Below are 19104 nucleotides of genomic sequence, written 5' to 3'. Positions count from 1 at the left end.
AATAAAGGCACAAGCTGTTAAAAAACAGTCAGCAGGTCAGCTAGCATCTGTGAAAAGAGATGTGAAAACTTGCCTCGTCAATCTCCTTTTAACTCTCTCCCTCTCATCTTCAAGCCATGCCCTCAAGCATTTGATATTTCCACACTGGGAAAAAGTCTACCCACTCTCTACCTCTCATAACTTTATATACTTCACTCATGTCCCCCTCAGCATCTCACACTCTAGAGAAAACTATCCAGGTTTGTTCAAACGATCTTTATACCTGAAACTCTCTTATCCAGGCAACATCCTGGTGAACATCTTCTGCATCCTCTCGAAAGCCTCAACATCATTGTTATGGGGTGACCAGAACTGCACTCAATGTAGCCTAAACAATGTTTTTTTAATACAGGTGCAACCAGATTTTCTGACGTTTATACTCAGCAACCTCACCGGTCAAGCCAAGTATGCTGTACATCTGTGTAGGAAAGAACTGCAGATGCTGTTTTAAATTGAAGATAGACACAAAATGCTGGAGTAATCAGTCTGAAGAAGGGGCTTGACCCGTAAAGTCACCCATTCCTCTCCACAGATGCTGCCTGTCCTGCTGAGTTACTCCAACATTTTGTGTCTATGCAGTACATCTTCTTTACTAGTTACTACTATATCTACTTACATCTCAAGAAACTGTAGACTCACACCCTGAGATCATTCTGTTAGTCAATGGGCTGAAGGATTCTGCCTGGGTCTCAACAATCATAACTTGTCTATTCTGCCTACAACACATAATTTCTGCTTGTATTTCACTTGTAACCAAATTCTGTTGTTGTCTAAAGATAGACACAAAGTGCAGGAGTAATTCAGCGTGCCAGGCAGCATCTGTGGAGAAAATGCATGGGTGACGCTTCGGGTCAGAACCCTTCTTCAGACTATTATTGTTAGTGTCTGTTGAGTGTTGACAATGCTTTTTTGAGGACTGCATCTACAGCATCTGCAGACCAGTCTCTCTCTTTCTGCGCAAGTAGGAACTGCAGATGCTGGTTTAAACCGAAGATAGACACAAAAAGCTGGAGTAACTCAGCGGGACAGGCAGCATCTCTGGAGAGAAGGAATGACTCAACATTCACTGAGCCAACTCTCTGTTTACCTCTGTCATTGCTGATCAATTATAGAACAACGTTGAGTGAATGCATTACTTGTCTTTACAGATCCACCGTTGATCCTTGAAACACGGAATGTTGGGGCAGCTGTAGGGCAGAAGGGAATCCTCCAGTGCGAAGCGTATGCTGTTCCATCAGCAGACTATGAATGGTACAAAGAAGACCGAAGGTATTTTCTGTCATTGCAACACTTTCACCATGTTTGTTGCAAAATATCATGAGGATTAGCATTTCCTTCTGTAAAAGCATCATCACATGCAGTGCGTAGGGAGGTACAGCAGATGCTGGTTTAAACCGAAGATAGACACAAAGAGCTGGAGTATCTCAGTGGGATGGGCAGCATCTCTGGAGAGAAGGAATAGGTGACGTTTCGGGTCAAGAGCCTTCGTCAGACCGTTCAGAAGAAGGGCCTTGACCTGAAACATCACCTTTTCCTTTTCTCCAGAGATGCTGTATGACCTGCTGAGTTACTCCAGCTTGTTTTGTGTCTATCACATGCAGGTGATTTGTTGGTGCATTCAAATGAACTTTACATCTCATAAATGCTAATAAATGAACCATATTCTGTTGGAAAGCAATTAAATTCAGTTCCTGCCATGTATGTATGTGTAGATTTGGGCCAGTGAAGTGAATCCGGCTGAGCAAATGTAAACAAATCCCATAAGAAATGTGTTCATCATTTGACTCTATCTTGTTGTTTAAGAAGTGTTCTTTGAATGCAGAATTTTCAGGCTGGTTAATATTACAGATAATAAGAAACAGCAACTGTTATAGACCAGAGACTCCTAGCATTAAGGATGATCACTATTGTTCTGATTTTTCACCTTTGTCATTTTCCAACCTGATCTCCATAAGCCTCAAGTCTAAAACTCTATCTAAGCCTTGAATACATTTAATGTTTCCAATGCCACAAACCTCTGAAGTTGAGAACCGTTAATGCTGTTTGCCTTTGCACATATTCTCCCTATTGAATGTTTCAAAACATTTCTGTTTTAATGGCAATAATTCACCCATTTGTGACAGAAAACTCGAACAACACACCTTATTGTTTTATTGCTGCTCTTTAATATTCCCATCTTTGTATTTTCTCTTGAATTCATTGACTTGAGCTGTGGTTGATTCCAGCCACGCTTGTAGGTCACCCCTCAATTCACCACTGAACCATTCTGTAAAATGTCAACAGATTAGACCAATAGGGCTCATATACAAATGTGTGAAATTCCACTAATCGCAGAAGAGTGTTGTTCACCTGTAATTGCGGAACATATATTCATATAAGGCCATAAAGCACAGGAGCAGAATTAGGCCGTTTGGCCCATCAAGTCTGCTCCACCATTCGATCATGGCTGATCTACTTTTTCCCCCTCAAGCCCATTCTCCTGCCTTCTCCCCTAACGCTTGATGCCCTTACTAATCACGAACTTATCAACGTCCGCTTTTAAAAATACCCAGTGACTCTGCCTCCCTGCTATCTGTGGCAATAAAGATTCACCTCCCTCTGGCTAAAGAAATTCCTCCTCATGTAATAAAGTGGTACGGTGGCACAGCGGTAGAGTTGCTGCCTTACAGCGTGTGCAGCGCCGGAAACCCGGGTTCGATCCCAACTACGGGTGCTGTCTGTACGGAGTTTGTACGTTCTCCACCGTGACCTGCATGGGTTTTCTCCGAGATCTTCGGTTTCCTCCCACACTCCAAAGACGTACAGGTATATGGGTAAATTGGCTTGTAAATGCAAAAAGTGTCCTTAGTATGTGTTGGATGGTGTTCATGTGTGGCCGTCGCTGTTCGGCGCGGACCCGAAGGGCCTGTTTCTGGGCTGTATGGAAACATAGAAACATAGAAAGTAGGTGCGAGAGTAGACCACCAGGTCCGTCGAGCCCGCACCGCCATTCGCTCATGGCTGAACACTAAACAGACACACTTACCCACAAACAGTAGACACAAGACACAGAACACAAGACACTACCCTCCCCTTTATACCGCTATCACCCCTCTCCACCCCAAGAACCTCGTGATCTCCTGGGGGAGGCAAAAAACCGGATAAAAACCCAGGTCCAATTCGGGGAAAAAATCCGGGAAATTCCTCTCCGACCCCAATCCAGGCGATCGACACTTGTCCAGGAGATCACTCAGGTCTTACTATACTAACCATACCTAGGTCCATATCCCTGCCCTCTCCCCGTAGCCCCTTATCCCCTTGGCAGCTAAAAAACCATCTATTTTAGTCTTAAATATATTTAACGTTTCTGCTTCCACTGCTCCCTGGGGCAGTGAATTCCATAAATTAACCACCCTCTGGGTGAAGAAGTTCTTCCTCATCTCAGTTTTAAAAGAGCCCCCCCTTATTCTGCAACTATGTCCCCTAGTTCTAGTTTCCCCGATCATTGGGAACATCCTCGGTGCATCCACCCGATCAAGGCCCCTCACGATCTTATATGTTTCAATGAGATCGCCTCTCATTCTTCTAAACTCCAAAGAGTAGAGTTCCAGCCTACTTAACCTTTCCTCATATGTCAATCCCCTCATTGCAGGAATTAATCTTGTAAACCTTCGCTGCACTGCCTCCAGGGCTAGTACATCCTTTCTTAAGTATGGACCCCAGAACTGTACACAGTATTCCAAATGTGGTCTCACTAATACTGTGTACAGCTGCAGCAAGACCTCCGTGTTTTTATACTCAATCCCCCTAGCAATAAAGGCCAAAACTCCATTGGCCTTCCTGATTGCTTGCTGCACCTGCATACTAACTTTTAGTGATTCATGTACTAATACCCCTAGATCCCTTTGCGTTGCATTACAACGCAGCTCCTCCTCATTTAGAAAATAACTTGCCCTATCATTTTTTTTCCCAAAGTGAATGACTTCACATTTATTAGTATTAAATTTCATCTGCCAAGTTGTTGCCCACTCACCTAGCTTATCTATATCCTTTTGCAGACTCTTCCTATCCTCCTCATCCCCTACTTTTCCTCCCATTTTTGTATCGTCCGCAAATTTTGATATATTACACTTGGTTCCCTCCTCCAAATCATTTATATAAATTGTGAACAACTGGGGTCCCAGCACCGACCCTTGCGGAACCCCGCTAGTTACCGGTTGCCATCCCGAGTATGAACCATTTATCCCCACTCTCTGCTTCCTATTTGTTAGCCAATCCTCTACCCATGCTAATATATTACCCCCAATCCCATAATTTTTTATTTTTAGCAATAGTCTCTTATGTGGCACCTTGTCAAAAGCCTTTTGGAAGTCCAAGTATACCACATCCACCGGTTCCCCTTTATCCACCCGGGTTGTTACTTCCTCAAAGAATTCGAGCAGATTCGTTAAACAGGACTTCCCCTTCACAAAACCATGCTGGTTCTGTCCGATGAAGTCATGTTTATCCAAGTGCCCCGTTAGTGTTTCTTTAATAATTGTCTCTAACATTTTACCCACCACCGATGTTAGACTAACCGGTCTATAGTTACCCGCCTTCTGTTTACTTCCTTTTTTAAATATAGGTGTTACATTGGCCATTTTCCAATCCACTGGGACCGTTCCTGCCTCCAGGGAGTTTTGGAAAATTATCACCAATGCATCCACAATCCCCACCGCTATCTCCCTCAAGACCCTTGGATGTAATCCATCAGGCCCAGGGGATTTATCCTCCTTCAGTCTCATTAATTTCCCTAATACCACCTCCTTGGTGATCTTAATAGTATTTAGCTCCTCCATTCCTACCGCCCCCTGTTTATCCAGCGTTGGAATATTTTTTGTGTCTTCTATGGTGAAGACTGATACAAAATACTCGTTTAATGCCTTTGCCATTTCCATGTTCCCCACCAACAACTCTCCAGTCTCACCCTCCAATGGACCAACGTTCACCTTAGCCACCCTTTTTCTTTTTATATAGCTATAAAAACTCTTACTATTAGTTTTTATGTTGTTCGCTAAATTCCTTTCATAGTCTATTTTCCCCGTCTTAATTAATCTCTTAGTTATTTTTTGCTGACCTTTAAATGCTTCCCAATCCTCTACCCTCCCACTATCTCTGGCTACCTTATATGCCCTTGCCTTCAGCCGAATACTATCCTCTAAACTAAACTAAAGTAATGAGCAGACAAATTTCCAAAGGATTATCTGTGAACCACAACCTAAAATAATCTTGACATAGTGTCATAGTTCATGAATTAATTAATTGTTCAGATAGATATCTTGTTAATAACATTACTGCAGTAAATAGTTTTCAGCCAAACAAGACGTCCTCAATAAAATTAGTACAAATGACTATTTATTACAGCTTTCCAAGAAGCATATGAAGCAGATATGTGTTTTCATCTGCCAAGAAATCTCACAGATTGCTAAATTGTAAAATTGCCAAACCTCCCAGGTTAATGACTGAGGATGGATTAGTGCCGGTAATGTGCTTACTTCATCCTGCGGGATTGTATCTTCACACCAAACAGTAGTATTGCATCACATGCTACCTGCACACACGTATTTTCATTGTTTCAACTGCAATAAAATTTCCAAAGATCATTGGGAAAGTACAGACACAAGGAGCATTCCTCTACGGTTATGCAAACTGCTTGATAGACTTTGTTAAATTCTTTTTATGCCTGAACCGTGTTCAAATGATCAGGATTTTGAATGTTGACTGCTATATTTGGTCTGAAGTAAAAATGCATTTAGACAGTTCAGCAAAACCAATTGTTATGGTCTGGAGTAATTTTGCAATTTTCAAGTTACAGGAATGGGAATTGTATGCCCCGCCACACCCAAGTAGGAATATTTCAGGAGCAATATCCCTGTAGGAAGTCATTACGTGAAGAAATATTTATAATTTTTATGAGTTACACCAAAATTTTGAGGGAGGGGAGTTTGTGAAATAATCCTCAAAAGCTGGGAGTCTCTGCTGAACTCAGAAATGTTATAAATCTTAGTCGACCATGGTTTGGGAAATTTATTGTGGGATTTAATGCTTTAAAGTAAGCAGTGCTTTATAATGAATAATCTTCACCAGTGTCATTCTAGGTGAAAGGTGCATTCTAGAAGGCGTATGGTATGCTTGCCTTCATCGGTCAAGGTAGTGAATATCTGTGTCAGGTAGTCACATAGGGTTTTTAGGACTTCATAGAACTTTGGTTATTTAGAGTATTATGTGCAGTCTGGTCATCGTATGACAGGAAAATCGTGGATGATTAGGAGACGATGCATAAGAGGTTTTCCAGAATGCTGCTTGGATTAGATAGTATTAGCTACTGTATAAGTGAGAGGTTGGACAACCTTGGGTAGTTTTCTCTGGAGCCTAAGAGGATGAGGGACACGATGCAAGCATATAAAATGATGAGAGGCATAGACAAGGGTAGACTGTCAGAACCATTTTCCCGCGGTGTAAATGTCAAAGGGTCAAGGGCATAGTTTTAACATGAGAGGAATACATTTTAAAGGAGATGTGTGGGGCAAGATTTTTAAACAGATCGTGATAAGTGTCGGCAGTGGTGGTGAAAGCAGATATGATAGGGGCGTTTAAGAGGCTTCTTGATAAGCACACAGATATGGAGGTACATAGATCACATGCAGACAGAGGAGATTATCTTGGCATCATATTTGGTGCATCATTGTGGGCCTCAGGACATGATCCTGTGCAGTACTTTTCCATGTTCTGCCTTCTATGGTCTGTCAGTTCTGCATAAATTCCAAGAGGTAGAAAGATCTTGTTATATTTTGTTGGTTCTCCTTGTGGTAATTTGCCTTCCCACCTGAAGAAATAAATTCCAACAAAAAATAATGCCCTTAAAAAATGCACATGTTCCTCAAAACCGCTTCAGGAAATTTATTTATGCTTCATTAGAGTGCGTGACAATACAACTTGTTACATGATTTACCTTACTGGTGATCACATTTGTGTGCTGATGCACATCTGAGAATTTAGAAGCTGAATTATTGATCTTTTTGCAACAAACGCCTGTGCTGTTTCAGAGGGACACGCACCTGAAGCTTTGGCAATTGAAATTAATTGCTTGACTGAAGATAGGAGAAAAAGTTACATGATGGCTTTCTAATACAAGGACTATAAATGCCCTCAACACCGAATCAGAGTTGTGGATGGTATGTTTTGGATCATGTATTCCAATTCAGCATCACCTGGTTGAATTAATGGGGAGGTATTAGAAACTTATCAGCAATGTTACAGAAATTATACATTAGTTATATTACAGCTAAAAGGTTTCTGTACTTTACAGGCTTTCTACTGGATTAAATGGTGTGCAAATTAAGAAAAATGGAGATACATCTGTGCTTACATTCTTTAATGTTTCGGAAGAGGATTATGGAAACTATACCTGTGTGGCAATGAACACACTTGGCGCCTCAAATACAAGTGTTCTTCTCTTTGGTAGGTACCTGAAGTAGGAATTGGTAATCACTTAGATATTTAACCTTTTCTACTAATTTTTGCAAGGAACAAAGGTTTACACCACACTAGAGCTGCACACTAAAGTCCATTTGGAGATGGTCACTAACGTTACTAATTTAACCCAATTACCGACCATCTCCAATTCCCCCCCTCCAACGTACATATATGGAACTGAGAGACCATTCATCTACATTATTTCACTTCCAATGTTCTGGCTGGACTTGTAATAACTTTTCAACAAAATAGATTTGATACCTATGGGAACATTCCTGAATATATTTCATGACCTGATTTTTCATTGGAATGAACACGTTAATTCTTGAACACATTAGTTTTGGGTTGGATAACTTCATAAATTATAGATTCCATTTTAACAAGAATACATTATCCATGAACGTTACATTTTGAAGCCTTATAACTGTGCCTGTAGAGGTGAAGAAGCTAAGATTTAAACATAGTGTGCTTAACAGAACTACATTATATTTTACATTATAGGATAATTTGTTTTACGAATTGAAATCCATTGTGACATTTTTTTTATTCTCCCATGGTATAAGAATATTTTATATAAACGTATTGCTCTTGATTGATTTAGTCATTATTTTGTCTGAAAACGGTGTCAGAATATGATCTCAATTAAATGGAAAATGGTCTTGAAATGATAAGTAAATGCATCCATCAGGATTTTTTGTTCAGCATCATGTTTTTTTTAACTGTTTAATTATGATAGAAACCATTTCTGTTGATGTGAATAATTTTTTGGGGGACTTTATATAAAACGTGATACAGAATTGGGTTTGTATACATTTCTTTCCTCTTGCTGTTCTTTATAATTGATTCACTTTTTTTTTAAATGTTGTGATCTTTTTAATCAATTCCACACAGGCATTTTACAACTAGGTCATTAGATCTGGAAAGCTGTCAAAGCAATTTACTGATTTGCAATTGGGAACATTAATCATATGCAAGCCAGCTTGACTGCAAGAAAACTTCAGTGTCCTTAGATTATGATTCAGTTTAATATCCATCGAGGAGATGATTAGAATGATTTTTAATGTTCCAACCTCTCCATCCCCAAACCAGAAAATTAGCCTCTTGAAAACATGTCTCCATGGGCAAAATTGTTTTAAATGGGAATGCTAATTTGGTCCATCAAACATGAACTCTTCATTAATTCTAAACAGAACAATAAATAACTTGACCCAGTTGAAGAACTAGAAAACTAATTACCTTATACTAATTTAAAAGTCAGTATCTTAAATAAGTTGTTCTTTAAAGGCTGAAATGGCAATATTCTGTGATACGTGATTCTCCAGAATCAAAACCCAGAAGTGGAGACTCCTATAGATGCAATTACAATTCCACATAAACCGAAACTATGTGGCTAAGACTTCAAAATCCAATTTTTCAAATTAGCACCCAAGGCAATTTCCACTTTGAAACATATTAATTTATTTTCTTCTCACATAATTCGTGCTTGTCTGCGCTGACCTCTATTGAAGTTACTTGTATAACAGCCCAATTTTCATTCTTGATTCATCTGCAGATTACTTCTATTTATTAACTACTGGGCATGGCAGATAATACTTTACAAATAACCTCAGGTGGAGATGTAGCATGCCTACATCTACAATAAAAGCAGAAGGCATGAGGCATAATTTATCTTCTGATCCTTATCCCCAAGAATGTGCCTCATAACAATGACACTGGATCATTTCACAAATAAATTAACAATGTATTTGTTTTCATTCATAAAGTTTGTTTTCCACTTGTTGCTTCAATGAACCGTTGAGTTTGAGAACATGGCCGGCTATAAAGTTATTTTTGCATATTGAGCCTGTGTTTGTCAACAACAGATGGCTGGAATAATTTTGTTCTGCGCTAATTTAGACGTGTTAATCTACTTCACAGCATGTCCGCTGGCACGAATTGTCCAACACATGCCCCATTGGACTGTCCTGTTTCATTCTGAATCTGAGGGTATTGACCTTTTGACCAGCAAGTCCAAAAATGCTTCAGTTTGTTAAAGGAACAAATAAACTTGTCTTAGGTTCACTGGTGGGTAGAATGTTGTATATTAATCAATATAGAATAATTATGCAAATAAATGGACAATCCAGATCTATTAAGATAATACTTAAGGACAGAAACATAAGATGCAGTTACAATTGCATTGTTCCTTCATTTAATAAGCTTCATAATGCTTAGCGTTTATTTTAGCTCAACAATTATGTATCATTCCCACTCCGCACTCATTGATAAGTCAGAGATTATAATTATGATCAGATAGTCATGATGTCTTAAGATCTAAAGGTCCAAAAAAACAAACGATGTGCTGGAGAAACTCGGTGGTTCAGGCACATTCTGTGGAAGGAATGCACAGATGGCACATCGGGTCAGGACCCCTCTTCAGACTGATGGGGTAGAGGGGTGAAAGTTGGAAATGAGAGGTGGGTTGGGGGAGAGCCTAGGAAGTGATAGGTGAGTACAGATAAGGGAGGGGGTTAGTGGGGATTGGCAGATGGAAGAAAAGGAGACAAAAGGGTGTCAGATAAAGAAAGATGTCTTTCAGCCTTTTTTCCCCGATTCACTTTAGTCAACTCCACTTTCATACCATTATGTTTCCTTATTGAAGTTGAAGACAATGATTTTTTCCTATGTTGTTCACTCTCAGGTTGCAATTAGTGGGCTGAGGAATGGCAGAGGGAGTTTAATCCAGATAAATGCAAGGTGTTGCACATTGATAAGACAAACTATAAGGAGATGTTGAACAAACTTGGATGGTTTTCTTCTGGAGCATTGAATGTTGAGGCGAAACCTGATGGAAGTTCATAAAATTATGAGAGGCACAAATAGGGTCGACAGATAGAGTCTTTTCTTTTCCAGAGTGGAAATGTCAAAGACTTGAGGGCTTAACTTTAAGGTGAGAGAGGCAAAGATTAAAGGAGATGAGCGTGGCAAGTTTTTTACATAGAGAGCAATAGATGCCTGGAACATGCTTGGTGCTGGTGAAGGCAGATATAACAGTGGCATTTAAGAGGGCTTTTGAAATAGAGGGTTATGGATCACGTGCAGGCAGAAGAGATTAACATGGCGACAAGGTCAGCATAGACATTGTGGGCCTGTTCCTGTGTTGAACTCATCCATGTTCTAAAACCAATAATGGATCGTCAATTTGTCACCAACTTGAATATTATCATAGCATCTGGTTTCTTTATAACCAACATCTATCTTCATGTAATTATCTAATTTTGCTTAAATTTCCCCCATGACTATGTAAGTATTAATAAGCATAGTAGCAGTGGGCAAAGGTCGATTCAGAACCTCCCTGAGCATATTGTTTATTCTTTGATCTCATTATATTACACCAGCAGTGCTCTATTGACTTTTAGCATAGAAGTAACTTCACATTTAGAACTGTTGGGTTTGCAGGTATGTTAGCAAATCTTAGATTTTGTTATAATGGGGATAAATCATGCTATCTGAGGCTTAATGATAGTGATGTTCCCAGAAAGGATTCACTACAGTTCGTGAAAAGGACTTGTTACAATGTGACACATGCATATGTCTTTGCTTCCTCCTTATTAGTGACTGGACAGTTTCACTCATGAATAACCAAATCCTTTTAATCAAAGTAGAAACCAGATTAATTTTACATTAGCAGTGAGTTAACTGATTTCACCTTCAGCACTCACGACTCACACTTAATATCCTTTTCCCAGGGAAACGTAATACCCTTTTGAGGAGAATTCAACTTGAGGTTTGCTGTTCTGAACATTAGTCAGCAATCCTTCCTAACAGTGCCTGCGCATACACTTTGACTGAAGACTAAACCTTGATTTTCCTACTAACATCAGCTGTAACGCTGACACATAAATAATTGTCCCTATGGCAATCTGTGGTAAGATTGGAGCAATGCCCAACAAAGACAGCTATTTAAAGAAAGGTAGAATGAAAATGATCAAGAAAGTTAATGAAAAGAAAATCCTTAGCATTCAATTCTACTTTGCTGGTATTTTTTCCCTGCTTTGCGAAAAGCAAGTTATATGTAAGTGGCCTGGCGTGGTTTTCATTCTCAAGCCACACACAGATTGTATGGTGCTATAGTTAGCCACATGTAGTAGGTACTGGATGGGGACATGGCTCGATGCAGATCTACTGGATATTATCAGTAGATCAATCGTTTTAAGTGACGTCATTTTTTTGGTTCGTATTTCATGGCCAAATACAAACCAACAGTCAAACATTGACAACAAAACAAGAGAATAAAACCACCTGGTCAATAATTATTTTGACATTATTATGTCCTTGGTAGAAAAGTTAATTTTAATCACTCATTAATCATTTCCTGCCTTGTATTATAAACCACTGATCCCCTAGATTATCAGCCCTTCATATTTCCATGATTATTCTTTTGAATATTTACATATGTTATTTTTGATGATTTTGTAAATATTACATTGCCCTAATTGAGTTGATTTTAATCACAGTCTATTAATATTAAAAAAAAATTAAAAACAAAATATTTCTGCGTTAGTGTGTCAAGAAGCATCTTGGGAGAGAGAGAGTTAACATTTCAGATCAGTGACTTTATCAGAACAGAGAAAAAATAGAATTCAAGCCAGTTTTAACTTGCAGAGAAAGAGAAGGGTTGTAGAGGGCATAAGGAAGGATTATGATTCTGTGTAGACAAGGAGAATTTGAATAAAGTGCATTGTGTTCAGATGTGATACTGCGATTATCAAAAGAATGGTTACCAAGCTAAGTGGATGTCTACTTTAGACAATGTCCCGCACAGACATACAATGCTCCAGTAGTTCATTATGTTTGACACGGAAATCTCCAAAACCCCACGACATTTTAAATCACACAAATTAGATTAGTAGAAAAAATCCGCTGGATGGAATTTCATGTTGCTAGGAGTGTCATAGTTGCTGGAAAATACATCAGCCATTTAATCCTATCTCACACAGGAATTAATTTGGACCTTGGTAATTAGCACAGTGGGCTTTCAGATCACAGGATAACTGGTTTTGTCAGAGTAATTTTGTACAGCAGTTGAGTTTTCTGTTGCGAAATTCTGTCCTGTTTCTTAGTACTTGGAATTCACTCTGCCATAGATACTGGCAGCAGGCATGGAGTCAATGTTTTTTTTTTTGTTGAATAAAACTTTTAAATATAAAGTTAAAGGTGATCTAAATTAACCCACCAAATCACCATGTCTAAATATTAATTACCGTTGAAATAATTCTCTGACTGGCAAGAAGTGCTGAGGTGAGAGCACAGCTTGTGATATTGGCTTGAGCATCTCAGTGAGATACGAATTAACCTTCTGCCAGCTCTACCGTTAAATTCTACAGAGGAAAATTGAAATTATTTCTGCGTGCGATTCAGCATAAAAAATGGAGCACGCAATGATAGCAAGCGGAATCCTGAGGACCAAGGATTGAAATACAAACATTCAGGATATCTTTGATATAAATTTAATGTTTAACACCGTGGGCTGCAGTGAGAGTGATGGAAAGTGCCTCGTGTTTTGAGCAGGTGGGAAAATTGATGAGGTATGCTACAGACTTTGGCTGCATTAGGAACAAAATCATGCTTCAGTGCCTGTGGTGTTTGAAGAACCAAAGCTCAGTAGGCTTGGAATTAATTTTGTTATCTGTCAACAGTAATATTGCTTATCAATTAAAATACAATTTTTTGGCTGAATATATACACAAAATTGCTTCTCATAATCGGATTGACATGTTTCAAACCCAAGGTTTTCCTGTCTTGTTGATCTTCAGTGCCACAGTCACTGGTTCTCAGTTCACCTTTATTCTAAAACTTGATCAGTCCATCACTCTTCAGAAATATTTCTGTTGAAGAGGTCATAGCAGGAAGCTGTGCACAGTAAGTGCTTCACTGACACTTCTTCTAACTGCTCGGAAGCTATTGCTTTTAATTGCTCATCACCCCAGGAGGACAGAACTTTCCACCTAACACCTTCCAAGATCACTTGTTTCAACTTACTGACATGGTAAATTAGTCATATGGTGTAGAAACATGCTCTACAAACCATTGTCCATGCTAGCCATCAAGCACCCATTTACACCAATCCCATTTAATTCTCCCCACAATCTCAAGATCTCAAAATAGATTGTGTTTAATGATGGCCACTTGTTTGATTTCTAACATGTCATTTAGATTTTAATTGAACTTCTGTCCTTACATCTGTTATTAAAAATTCTGCAGAAGGGTCTCGAACAACGAAACATCGCTTATTCCTTTTCTACAGGGATGCTACCTGACCCGCTGTGTTCCTCCAGCACTTTGTGTCTATCCCCTCTTAACAATATTGATTCTTGCCGGGATATGATGAATTATCCTCCTGAGCAATATTGAAGCACAAAGACACACACTCGCATCAGGTTATGGAAATCTTATGATCTTACACACCTCTGACCTGATGTCAATCGTGATACCCTTAATATTTCATGACTCATCATAGAAATTAATCCTTATGCAGGAACAAACCATTCAGGATTCTGCTGCTAAATAATGACTAAGCTTTGTAATTTTTCCCTTTGCACTATAAATGGGGATGAAAGACACTGCAGAGACTTGAACATTGAGCAAAAAACAAACTGGTGGAGGAGCTCAGCAGGTTATCAGTATATATGAAGGGAAATTATAGATGATGTTTTGGGTCAGGACCCTTCTTCAAAACTCAAGAACGGTCCTGACCTGTCATCTGTCATCTAAAATGTCATCTGTCATTTCTCTCCACAAATGTCATCTGAACCACTAAGTTCTACCAGCAGTTTGCTTTCTGCTCCGAGAATTAAAAATTTAGATGTATCAATTTACCATGGATCTTTGTGAAAAAGCATAGCTCTTTGTGGAAAAGCGTTCCAAACGTCTACCACCCTCTGTGGAAATTTCTATCATCCTCAACTTAATCTTTTGAAGTCCAGCTCCAGTTTAGACTCGCTCCAACGTTCAACTTCCCCATTGAACTGAAGTAGTTTCTCTCTGTCCATTTTGTCAGCACCTCTTAACACTTTGAAAAATCAAATTAGTTCATTTCAAGTCAATTCAAGATAATCTGCCCTGTTTTCATATAATCCAACTCCTGATATACAGATATTTTCTAATAAATTTTGATTAAAATCTTGTCAAAGTCAATATGTTTTTGTAAAGATGCAGTGCCCTCAATACTCCAGGTATAATCAGAACAGAACATTGTGTTGGTCGAACATAACTTCTCACCTTTCCTTTGAGGACTCTTGATATAATGTCCAGCATTTCCTGAACCATTTTAGTTATTGTCAGTATGGGTCCATGATCCATATTCTCTTTGAATCCCCACTCCTTTTTTATTTTACAGCGTTTAGAAAACTCTCAGTTCCATCTATGTTAAATCAAGTGTGGATGACCATTGATAACATCCTTCTCCACAACTTTGCCCACTCACTCAACCCATGAATTGTCTCCTTGTAATAATTTCTCCTTGTTCAGCTCTTAATGTGTCCTCAGGGGAACCATTCACCTTGTGTTAAACGTTATGTCCGTTTTAGGTTCTCATCTTCCCGCAGCGCCATCCCCTTACCATAAGGATGAATGGCCAGCCCTCTCCCAGGGCTGCTTTCCTATTGCCAGGAGTAATCATGAGATGCATACGAGTGGTTGTTGTGACTAAAGCAAGAGAATTTCAGCCTCTATGTAGGATAGCACAACTTCATAACATCGCAGTTAAGGTGAAAAATGATAGTGGGGCTGCAGCCACAACCCTATTTTCTAACATTATTTTACAGATCTGTGCTGATCAATAGGTACTTCATGATTCACTTTGAGCCTCAAGCCTATGGAAAAGGTTCTGTTTACAGCACCTCAATTTTGATGACAAGGTGATCCATAAGTTTAGTTAAGTTTGCACGGAACCCAAAGCGCGCAGTCACAGGGAAAATGCATAACCTCCACACAGGCAACACCCAAGCTCAGGATCGAACCCAGGTCTGCAACACTGTGAAGCAGCAGCTTTACCAGCTGTGCCACTGTGGCAACTGGAAGTACACCCAGAGCTGCAGTTATGGTACAATTTGCAAATGAAAGTTCTTCCCATCCCCACTACTCCCAGAGTAAAAATGTTCAGTTTTCCGTATTTTAATCTAATGTCCTAGATGCCACGGCCGAGGTAAATCAGTCTGAATGTCAAACAGCCTGTAATAGGTGCTAGCAACCCAGTATGTGGGAGTGCTAACTGCTGAAAGCTTGAACCACTGAGGAATAATACAAATCAAAATTGTTATTTCCAGCATCCTGAAATAATTTGTCAAGGGATTCTTCGGGACCAATGCAAGTCAAAGCCATGAATTAATTATTACAATGTACAGTAAATGTAACGCTGAATTGCATTTGATTGTACATCTGACACAGAAATTTTGAAGGGTAATATCTTCATGAAAAAGTGATTGCAAACCTTTCATTTGTTTCCATACACATTGCAACATGTGTTATTTAGATCTAAGGGTAAGATGATGAAATGATACAGGGATTATCTGGCATTTCTCATTCTTAAAAAGAAAAATACAATCACCAAGGCTTTTTCTTAAAGATTGCTGCTCTCAATCAACAACAACAAAAAATCTATCTCATCATATTCTGTTGACCTTGGCTTGAGGGAAGCATAGCTTTGTAATTGAAATTCCTGCCGTGCAAGGCAGGCAGAATATGTAAAACATCTGGTGCTGGAGTCTCCAAATCAGCTCAACAGCACCTCAGCCAGAGAAAGCAGATCACACTCAGGCAGCATCTGCAGAGCAGAAACAGAGTACTGGACCAGAAATGTTAACTGTGGAGAGAAAGAATGAATGCCGTCACCCATTTCTTCTCTCCAGAGATGCAGCATTGTCCAGCTGAGTTACTCCAGCTTTTTGTGTCTATCTTTGGCTTAACCCAGCATCTGCAATTCCTTCATACACCTAAAATGTTAACTGTTTCCTTTTCCACATCTGCTATCTGATCTACTGAATGTGTTCAGCATTTAAAAATAATCAGATTTTGAGTATCAGCAATGCTTTAGAGTTTCACCTCAATTGGATATCGGCTGATATTGAGCTTGTCCACCACAACGCTGGATAAGTTGCTGGCGGACACACCAATTGCATGTTTGCCTCAAGCAACATGTGATCTCAAGACCATAACTCAGTTGGCTACAGTCACTAATGAACAAGAGGTGCATCATCACAGTGGTCGCCAGTGGAAGGGTGGGCACGGATGACGTTGTCTCTTTTGGGAGGATCACCTTCCAGTGGAGATAACACAACATTAAATTCACGTACAATTGCTTGTTGTCACTTGAGCCCTCCCCTTCTCCAACCCCACTGTTGCCTATTCTCCCATTCCAGGAAGAAGGACCATTTGAAAACAATTCAGACAACTGTTGATCTTCAGCTGGTCTTTTCAAATACATCCAGCAGAGGAGACATACATTGATTCGGTTGCAGTCATAGTTCTAAGCCATCAGATATGTCCTCACCTTCCTGAATGTGCCCCATTTATCTTCAGATGCAAACTGAACCTGCACTATTACAATTGATGACTATCCTTCACTTTTTTTTTTCAATATATAGGTCTCACTGTTCTGGCCAGGAAGGATAGATACTTAGGAAATCCTTTCCTGCCCAGTTTAGTTTAGTTTAGTTTAGTTTAGCAATAGTTTACACTGTCAAGTTCTTGAAGACCTCCATTAAACTTTGTGGCCATATCATTCTGACAGCCAAAACATTGCTAAAACAGAATGCTCAGGACATATTTGCTGTTGTCAAGTTATTTTATTTATTTTCAAAGTGTCTATTTCGTTTTTTGTATTCATTTACGATACGATACGATATAACTTTATTTATCCCAGGAGGGAAATTGATCTGCCAACAGTCATAAAAACACAAAATACATAAAACAGAAAATACATGAAACATGAAATTAAAGTGATGAGTGGAAAGGCTTGGGGTGTGTGCAATTTTGGGATGGGGAGGGGGGGGGGGGGGGGGGGGGGTAGTTAGTCTCAGTCTACCCCACGACAGAAGGGGGAGAAGTTGTAAAGTTTGACAGCCACAGGGAAGAAGGATCTCCTGTGGTGTTCTGTCCTGCATCTTGGTGGAACCAGTCTATGCTCATGAGGTCAACTTCATAAAAGAAATAGAAGCAATGTAGTCAGGTGGTTATGGTGGTACACGGTATACTGAACCCAGTGTTAAGATGGAAAGGCTAGTTAGGTTCTTGAAAACTATGTAACCGCAGATTTCTTGCCACCCTTCAAAGCTGTAACATCATGTCCCTAAAGCAGACATGAATAAAATAGTAAAATAAAATAGTAAAAAGACAGAATTTACTGGAAATTCATAGTAGCTGCAGCCTGACATACTGCTCACATAATAAATACAAAATATATTATAGATATTTATTGTATTACAAATGTTATCCTGTGGTGCTATTAAGTCTTGCTTTTTGAAAAAATCAGATTAATTGGCAATCATTTCTACCTTTGCAGATTATTAGTACAGAAACAGCAGGGGGTACCAGAGATAACAATAGTTAGTGAATACACCTGTTTGTTTGCCGCCTGCTATTGCTTTAGGTACTGATAAGGTAAAGTCCGAGAAATCAAGTGTTAACATTTATCCTTCACTTGGAATTTGAAATATTAACTCATAAGCAGAATTCTGAAAGTGTCTATGCTGCCCTTTATAACAATGTCTTTGTGCAATTATCATTTGCTGGTATATCGAAGAATTACCTAAGTCTTGCAGCTTTTTTAGGGTGTGAATGGATAAAAGCACCATTGGAATTATTTGCAGATACTTTGTTCCCTTTCAGGAAAAGAATGTGCAGCGAGAACCATTTGTGTGTCCTGATGAATTTTCACTTCGCAAATGTACATGCCACCTCTTGTATTCAGCAAAATGCAGTGGAAACTAAAGGTACTGGCAACACCCCAGCCAGAATTAACCTGGGGTGCTGAATGCTGGGGCCAAAAACAACACAAACTGTTGCCTCGATTAACCAGTATGTGAATGCCACTGGCACCCTCCAAGGAAAGCAGGGAAGGCAGTACTGATTAAACTTCCTGGTCATTTTTGCTCAATATTCAATTGGCATACCATGGATTAAAACACTAATCGTGAAGACAAATGGGTGGGAACTCATGTACAAGCACCTCTCCAAAGAGAAATGCTTGCCTGTAAAATGGTGTGATATAGATGACACAGTGATAATTGGTGTTAAACTGAAGGTGTTAACTCTTTACTGCTAATTGGAGTTATGACTTTTTCCCAGTTCAAATCCATGATGCACTTTCATGAGCAATCTGTAATCATTATGTTTCAGGTTCATTTTATTGCATGTGTGTTGCCATTAGCATCACTTTGCTGCTCAGTTCCATGACTAAGAATATGTAAACTGTATTTTTTGGATTTCTTTTCCTTCCTTCCTTCTTTCCTTCCTTCCTTCCTTCCCTCCCCCTACTTCCTCACCCTTCCTTCCCTCCCCCTACTTCCTCACCCTTCCTCTCCCCACCCCCTC

At 39.4% G+C, this 19104-nt stretch overlaps 1 protein-coding gene across 4 annotated transcripts in view; it reads left to right on the top strand.

Annotated features, from left to right (window-relative positions):
• Positions 1 to 19104, top strand: part of LOC116991390 (opioid-binding protein/cell adhesion molecule homolog) — a 1877101-nt gene that overhangs the window by 1837347 nt on the left and 20650 nt on the right. For all 4 annotated transcript variants that reach the window (XM_033049999.1, XM_033050001.1, XM_033050000.1 and 1 more), the window contains exons 6-7: positions 1188 to 1308; positions 7367 to 7518. In XM_033049999.1, coding sequence (XP_032905890.1) covers positions 1188 to 1308; positions 7367 to 7518 — 273 coding nt within the window. The remainder of the gene's footprint in view (positions 1 to 1187; positions 1309 to 7366; positions 7519 to 19104) is intronic.

The sequence above is a fragment of the Amblyraja radiata genome, chromosome 33 (genome assembly GCF_010909765.2).
Source record: "Amblyraja radiata isolate CabotCenter1 chromosome 33, sAmbRad1.1.pri, whole genome shotgun sequence".
In the NCBI taxonomy this organism is placed as follows: Eukaryota; Metazoa; Chordata; class Chondrichthyes; order Rajiformes; family Rajidae; genus Amblyraja; species Amblyraja radiata.
Note: the sequence above shows the minus strand (reverse complement) of the source record. Positions and strands in the feature narration are given on the sequence as shown.